Source organism: Argentina anserina, chromosome 5, assembly GCF_933775445.1.
Source record: "Argentina anserina chromosome 5, drPotAnse1.1, whole genome shotgun sequence".
Taxonomy (NCBI): domain Eukaryota; kingdom Viridiplantae; phylum Streptophyta; class Magnoliopsida; order Rosales; family Rosaceae; genus Argentina; species Argentina anserina.
Window position 1 is genome coordinate 22305266 of NC_065876.1, and position 8336 is coordinate 22313601.

Genomic DNA, 8336 nt, shown 5'->3' on the forward strand with positions numbered 1-8336 from the left:
CTCTACGCGAAAGTGCAAAGGCTAGCTCGGATCTCATTTTGTAAAATATATGGGGTCTTGAAAAACTTAATCCAGATGGAAACCCAGCACAGAAGTGCTAATGTAGTTGAAAACGGCAAGTATATAGGCCAAATGCTTGCATAAGGCATGGATCATAAATTTATATGTACCAATAAATATATATCGTGCCGACAACCATGCGAAGCTCTCAAGAAGAGAAAATACAGTTTGCATACATACTATAGATATGTACATCATAATCCAACTAATACAATATATGTACAAACTTTAAAGAATCAGACTCGTTTTCTTCACCAAAATATTCACAAGATCAACGGGCTTATTATAGACTAATTGTAATTAATTAACTTATCGTATAACAGACACTTCGATAATTGATCAACTATATCAACAAATTCAACGCTTCTAGATTCATTGAACCTAGACGTAGTTCAAACTCATCTATCATGTTAGCAAGTTATTTGGATCTACATCAAGCTAGATGTTCTCTATAATATGACACTTCAAATACATTACAACACGAAAGTGTGGCGAAATAACAGATCGATTTACATTGTCGCACACATATTTAATACCCTTAATTGTTTTCATTGGATTATATATACTTGATTACTTCATATATAGCATCATGTGTTGCTTGCATAAGGTTCTATGATGCAAGATCATTGGCTTGTCGATATTGATAACGAAGAGAGCCATAATAGTTTAAAAGTGTATAGATTCATATTTTCTGTTTTACAGTCAAAATAAATAGTTTAAATTATTCCTGCATGCGTATTACTCAAAAACTAAAGTTATTGTTTGTCTCAATTTGATGGAAGTCTGTGTAACAGGATCAAGAGTACGGCTAAATTCATCGTTCCTTTTATATATTAAAACCTAGTTCTCACATTTCTAATCTTAGTTTGTATAGAGTTACTATGTGTGATGAAAGAAACCATCTCTCAAACAAGTGTTGTTTCCGAAGTCAAGTCTTGTTCCATGCAACTTCTCTATCTCTTAATTTCTTTTGTGACGGTAATATATTATTTACAATTGAATAACAACCACTAGCTTTAATTTTGCTAGTCGCGTTCATTTCTGCTGCTTGCAAAAAAACATGATTTATCCTATAAACTGATAAAGTATTACACTACACAGATCGATAATGTTTAATTTGTTCACAATATTCGATCGGTACTACTCTTACAAGTCTTACATGACATGAAAATAATTGTGCACTGTCTTATATTTGATTGAATAATAGTACGTACGTAGTTAAATCGCTTCTCTAGATCTATCAGTTGTGTGTAACTGCGTATGAGTCGATGGCCGGTTAATAATAGCAATATAGCATCGTAGATATGACAAACTGATGTTACAATGTACTTCAAACTTGTCCATATATATACGATCCGGTTGATAATATTCGAAATAAGATCCTAGCGAGGACATATACATGGACCCAAGAATAGGAGAATCTGACCAATAAATGTGAAAGGCAACAAAGCAAGAATTGTCGTAACTCTATTGTAGCCTCATACAGTTATACGTACGTAGTTTGTCAATATATATGGAGCATGAAAAATTTAAGGAAAATATACCCGTTAACCCCCAAGAAAACGTATACCCCAATTCAGCCTATTTTGGCTTCCATGTTCCGGTGCTTGGTTTTTCCAATGGTTCCTCGATCTCTTTGTTTCTCAAAAGAGAAAAAAAAAACATGCATTCCTCTCTTCAATTCCCCATAAACTGGAAATAGATCGAATATGATTGCTGATTTGCTGCTATTGTATATATCGAAGATCTCAGTTACTGTATATATTCAGCTGATCATACCGTACTAGCTTTCAAGTCCAGATCGAACAGATTCAGAGTGTCGATCAATCACCTTCAAGTTCTATTGAGGTAATTACTAACAACTTACTCTCTAAAACATCCAATCTGTTTTTCTTAGTTTCGGTATATATGTTCTCAGATCAGTTTTGTTCTTACTTTATTCAGTATAAATTGATGTTTCAATTTAGATATTAATTCCCAGAGTATTAACTGTAATTAGATACATTTTCCTAATACGTATTCTTATTCTGTTATTTCTTGATTGAAAAATGTATAAGCTGGACTATAATCGTTCTGGTACGGGTGGTGCAGATCGAAGAACTCCATGAATGGTTTACGACTTGTCGTATCAAGCTGATCAAAACGGCAAGTGTGTGTGGTGTGTACATGTGAGTGAGTGAGTCAGAGAGAGACACATGATACATCACTAGGAATCTAGGATACATCTTATGTGTAATTATATATATGCATCATGCATGCACCTTCAGATTAGCCGAGCGAGCGCACTACTGGAAAAAACTTCACAGAATACACAGATTAATTTATAACAAAAAAAGATATTTAGCTAGTTGGTGCTCTACCTATGAAGTCAATGGTTGTAACAATAAAGCCAATTGAGACTTGTCTAAATGTTGACTTCATTGTTATCTGTCCCTTTACTTAATTCTAGGCCGTTACTTCTAAACTAGGTAATGTCCAATTCATAATCTCGTTTCCATTTATACATGTATAGTTTCACTTTAAAAGCTATAAGTAAGCCTGCAATAGTTTCCATAACTACTCATTCTCAAAAGCAGATAGATACTCGATCGATCTGATTATTTTTTCTCTCCAGGTACTAATCATATCTGTATTCTTCTCTAAATATATGTTCCTTAGGATAAATACACCTATCAGTTGGAGCTAGGTGACTTAAAAGTACTAATCAGGTCGATCATCATTCAAATATTCAATCATAGCATTAACGTTTAATTTTCTCTTCGATAGAGCTACTGCTTGTTTGAGTAATGATCATAGACTGGCTAATTTCATCTTCACTCTTATCAGAATGAGTGAGCGGATCAGCGACGACGGTAATGTGGGAAAGGAGGAGGCAGTAGCGGCAACACTTCCAGACAAGATCAGCAGCGCCCATTCATCAAAGCGGACACTGGCATATGTTGCTCACAAAGTTGGAGTACCTCCCAAGCAAAGCATCTTCCAGGAATTCACTGCCGCCGTGAAGGAGACATTCTTTGCCGATCAACCTTTGCGTTCTTTCAAAGACCAGTCCAGCGCTAGAAAGTTTGTGCTTGGCATTGAAGCCTTATTTCCAATTACCAGATGGTCTAGGGATTACAGTTTTGCTAAACTCAGAGGTGACGTGATTGCTGGACTTACTATAGCAAGTCTTTGTATTCCTCAGGTACCTAGATAGCTATATATATATATATATATATTGCTAGCTCCACGTAATTTGAGCCTTACCTACAGAAGGAACTGGACTGTTATTGATAATCTCATATAAATTATTTGTGAATTAGGATATTGGATACGCAAAGCTTGCGGGTCTGCCTGTGCAATATGGTTTATGTGAGTTTTCATCAATTTATAGCAACATTCCCCATCATATGCATTCAGTAAACTATATTTGCTTAATTAATAATACAACAATATTATTTCCATGTGCAGACTCCAGTTTTGTACCACCTCTTATATATGCGTTCATGGGTAGCTCAAGAGATATTGCCATCGGGCCGGTGGCGGTGGTATCTTTGCTGCTTGGGACTATGCTTCAAAATGAAATCAACTCTACAGATTTGGTACCATATCGACGCCTTGCTTTCACTGCTACCTTCTTTGCAGGACTCACTCAACTCGGCTTAGGGTTTTTCAGGTGATGATTAGTTAGCTTTCTTATTCAGGAGATACCTTAATTAACCACCTATTATTATTTCATATGTTGTGGCCAAATATGGTGTTAATTAAGAGAGTTGTATGCATGGTTTATGTATGTGCAGATTGGGTTTTTTGATTGACTTCCTCTCTCATGCTGCCATTATTGGGTTTATGGCTGGAGCAGCCATTACCATTTCCCTTCAACAGCTAAAAGGATTGCTTGGTATCAAAGTATTTACCAAGAAGTCTGACATCGTTTCAGTCTCTCGTTCAGTCTTCTCCGCAGCTCATCATGGGGTAAAGTTTTAACTACCTATATATCTACGTACTTGGTTAATTTTCTTTCTTTAACGTTCTATCAATTTTTTCCCTTCTAATCTTATGCTTAATCAGTTAGTATTGTTAGTGTACGTAAGTTTTTAATTATATGTTTTGATCGAGTAGCCATCCATAGCTTCCACGGTAATACTACGTAGCTGTCACTGAACTTCGACTATTTACGATAAATTTGCAGTGGAATTGGCAGACCATATTGATAGGAGTCTCATTCTTGGCCTTTCTTATTATCGCCAAGTACATTGTGAGTAATATCTTCCCCCTAGATTTACAAAAGAGCATTGTTCTCGATCAGGTGAAACTTATATCATAAGTAATTAATTATACTCGCTATTATTTTTGGTAGGGAAAAATAAAGAACAAGAAATACTTTTGGGTAACTGCAATTGCACCTTTGATCTCTGTGATCCTTTCCACTTTTTTTGTGTTTATTACCCGCGCAGATAAGCAAGGAGTTGCAATTGTAAGTATATTAATTCTTCATTAGTTGGGTACTTCAAAAATACTTTTTTTGGTGGAATTTTCAACAATAATTAAATTAACTTGCATGCATGTTAATGATATTCCAGGTGAATCATATAAGAAAGGGCGTCAACCCATCTTCAGCTCATGAAATTTACTTCTCTGGAGATCTCCTTGGTAAAGGCTTTAAGATTGGTGTGGTGGCTGGCATGGTTGCCTTAACAGTAAGAAATTTAAATTCTAATTAATCCTATCCTGTTCGATCTCTTCAAAAAGAGAATTAAGAAACAGGAGTTTCGTTTAGTAGTCAAGTAAGGGTAAATTCTCACATATATTATTAGATATAATATGAGTAGTTCGTTTATAGTAAGTAAGGGTAAATTCGGTGCCGCAATCATACGTGGTATGTCACGTCACATTATCACACTAATAATTAAAATTATATAAAAATATCATTTTAAAAAAAATACAATCATATTTTTGTTAATCTAACGGTTCTAAATTATTATAAAAATATATTTTTTTATTCTTTTTATCATTTCTTTTTTTCATCACAATAATACTTCTAAAATATAATTTAAAATTTTTACGAAAATATGGTTGAAATATGTGTGTGCACGCGCGAAATATATATATATATATATATATATATATATATATATATATGCACAAATATATTTATTTTTAAATTTTAGACGATGTAATATATCTCGATCTAAAGTACTATGTAGTCAATAAAATTCAAAAAACGTGGCATATGTCCAAATTGCCACATGTATGCATACATTATTGTAAATAAAAGATAACTACAATATTTATATAAGATTTAAAAGCACTGTTAGAGCATCATAATATGAAAAACAATTTCAATACTCCCGGAAAACCGCATGGCAATGTTTTGTGGTCCTCCTCACATGTTATACTTTGACACATGGATTTACTACACTAAATTATAATTTTACATATTTTTATTATTTTTGAAATGACCTTCATATGTATTGATAATTTTTAACTAGAATTTCGGGTTTAGAGTTTAGAGTTTAGAGTTTAGAGTATAGTGTTTAGGGTATTTGGTTTTAGGGGTTAGGGTTTAGGGTATAGAGTTTAGGATTTTAGAGTGTATGGTGTAAAGTTTAGAAAGAAACCAAAAATAGTTTTTGATAAAATAACTTAGATATGATTTTTTAATTAAATCAACTAGATATTGTCACGTGGTTCTCTGGAATGACTGAAAAATTCATTCATAATATGACCAGATTCTTATGTTTTATGTCACGTTAGTAATTAAAATAATAATAAAATATATTTTTAAATGAAAAGACAATCATATCTTTGTAGATTCAACGACTCTACAATATTAGGAAATATTTTCATTTTTCCTAAAAATTTTATTTCAAGAAAAAATAGGAAATATTTTCATGGACATAATTTGGATACCTTATTTAGTAAATAATTTATTTCTAGCCTCCAGACGGTTTAGTTTCTTTACAACATTTATTCGAAAATTACTTTACAACATTTGTTCAAAAACTTATCTCACAAGTGAAGACAACAAGATTTTAATCTTATGACAATTTATTAGATTTTATGAGACATGTACAGTAACAAATGTTATCTTTTTCATGTATACTCCATTATTAATTAATACCATATGTTATGATGGTAATACAAGAAATTTTCCAACTTTGTCACTAAATATAGCAAAAAAAGATTTTAATTTAATTAATAACTTTAAAATTTTTAATTTTATTTATATTTAAGAATTGTATTAATGGCTGTAATTAGCGACTACAATTACCATATATTCTCTATCGAATTATTATTTAAGTTACAAAAATATGAAAAATCTCAAACAAAATTATTTAGGACGAAATAGTTTTATTTTAAAATATTTTTCGCGCACAATCGTCTATATTTTTCTTGGATGAAATTATTTTATCTTGAAAATATTTTTTGGGCGCGCGCACACAAACACATATATATTCAAGCATACTTTCATAAATATCGATTTTTTTTACATTTTGAAAGCATTATCGTTAAAATAAATGATAAAAATAAGTTAAATTTTTATTTATTTATAATAATCTATAGTTGTTGGATTAATAAGGATAACATTGTTTTTTTATGTAAAATAATATTTTATGATTATTTTAACTACTAACGTGGCAAGGTAACTTGATATGCCACTTAAGATTATGGCTAAATCTGGCGACATATTGTGGCGCCAAATTTAGTTCCAAGATTTAAACTTGCATGGATCAATGCAGGAAGCCATAGCAATTGGAAGAACATTTGCTGCAATGAAGGACTATCAGATTGATGGAAACAAAGAAATGGTAGCAATGGGAACAATGAATATCATTGGCTCAATGACATCATGTTATGTCGCTACCGGCTCCTTCTCTCGCTCTGCCGTAAACTACATGGCCGGCTGCCAAACCGCCGTCTCCAACATTGTCATGTCCATCGTGGTCCTCCTTACCTTGAGTTTCATTACACCGTTGTTTAAGTATACCCCTAATGCCATTCTTGCCTCCATTATTATCAATGCCGTCTTGGGATTAATCGATATCGACGCAATGAAATTGATATGGAAGATTGACAAGCTGGATTTTGTTGCCTGCATGGGAGCATTCTTTGGTGTCGTCTTCATCTCCGTCGAAATTGGTCTGTTGATTGCAGTCTCCATCTCCTTCGCCAAAATTCTCTTACAAGTGACAAGGCCACGAACTGCATTGCTCGGAAGGATCCCTAGAACAAAGGTTTACAGAAATGTCCAGCAATATCCTGCAGCTATTCAAATTCCTGGTGTTCTCATTGTTAGGGTTGACTCTGCTATTTACTTCTCCAACGCCAACTATGTCAAGGAGAGGTATATACAGTCTGACACTCATACACATATAGCTATATGAATTTAATAGATAGACAGTGGAAGTGGAGTTTTGTTGGATGATAACTTGTACTAATTGAACCTAGCTAATTTTGGCTGCAGAATTTTGAGATGGGTGACGGACGAAGAAGTACAGCTAAAGGAAAAGTGTCTACCGAAAATCGACTACCTGATTGTGGAAATGTCACGTGAGTGAATTCGACAGAAAGATGTTTAAATTATTGCAGAGTACTTGGATCTCTAGAAGTTAAGCATCAACTACGTACATAGCTAGCTAGTGATCAATTATTTATGAACTTCTTTTCCATCTTGCAGCTGTTATTGATATTGACACTAGTGGGATCCATGCATTGGAAGAGCTATATAAGAGTCTTCAGAAGAGAGACATTCAGGTACATTACTAACCGAGTATTGCAATATATATAATAGAACTTGACTTGATTTTTCATGTCATAAGGGTTCAATTTTCCTAATTAATAAGACCAAAAGCCCTAATTAAGATCCAATTAATCTTCTGTGTTATTAATAGTTTTATCACAAAATAATTGACTGCAGCTTGCTCTAGCAAATCCGGGAACAGTGGTGATCGACAAGATGCATGCATCTGACTTTCCTGATCTAATTGGGAAGGAGAAGATTTTTCTTTCAGTTGCAGATGCCATTCTTACACTTTCTCCGAACAATGAAATTTGATGCATGTGTTTGCGTGTATCAGGTGCATTCTTACACTTTCTCCGAACAATGAAATTCTTACACTTTCTCCGAACAATGACCCGATTTTTCAGGATTGATTATTTGAATTGGTATGATTTTTGTAAACTTTGTTGGATTAATAAAATGCATTTGTTTGGCCTCGCGTCTTTGTAAAATCGAAAACGGAAACGTTATCGGAAATGTGAATTAGGAAAACGTTACGTTTCCGCGACGTGAT

At 33.4% G+C, this 8336-nt stretch overlaps 1 protein-coding gene across 1 annotated transcript; it reads left to right on the forward strand.

The window, feature by feature from the left end:
* The first annotated feature begins 1672 nt into the window (after positions 1–1672).
* On the forward strand, positions 1673–8120 carry LOC126796147 (high affinity sulfate transporter 2-like). Its single transcript, XM_050522914.1, has 12 exons — positions 1673–1908; positions 2887–3244; positions 3363–3411; positions 3511–3715; positions 3840–4014; positions 4232–4297; positions 4400–4516; positions 4623–4739; positions 6783–7387; positions 7508–7593; positions 7721–7797; positions 7961–8120. The coding sequence occupies exons 2-12, from the start codon at positions 2888–2890 to the stop codon at positions 8096–8098; spliced, it is 1992 nt and encodes a 663-aa protein (XP_050378871.1). The 5' UTR covers positions 1673–1908; position 2887; the 3' UTR covers positions 8099–8120.
* The last annotated feature ends 216 nt before the right edge of the window (positions 8121–8336 follow it).

What these genes read in the sequence shown, in the direction of transcription:
- LOC126796147 (XM_050522914.1), top strand. Translation starts at nt 2,888, where the DNA reads ATGAGTGAGCGGATCAGCGACGACGGTAATGTGGGAAAGGAGGAGGCA. An exon ending in TTATTATCGCCAAGTACATT is followed by an intron (nt 4,298 to 4,399) that starts GTGAGTAATATC and finishes TATTTTTGGTAG; the next exon opens with GGAAAAATAAAGAACAAGAA. An exon ending in ATAAGCAAGGAGTTGCAATT is followed by an intron (nt 4,517 to 4,622) that starts GTAAGTATATTA and finishes ATGATATTCCAG; the next exon opens with GTGAATCATATAAGAAAGGG.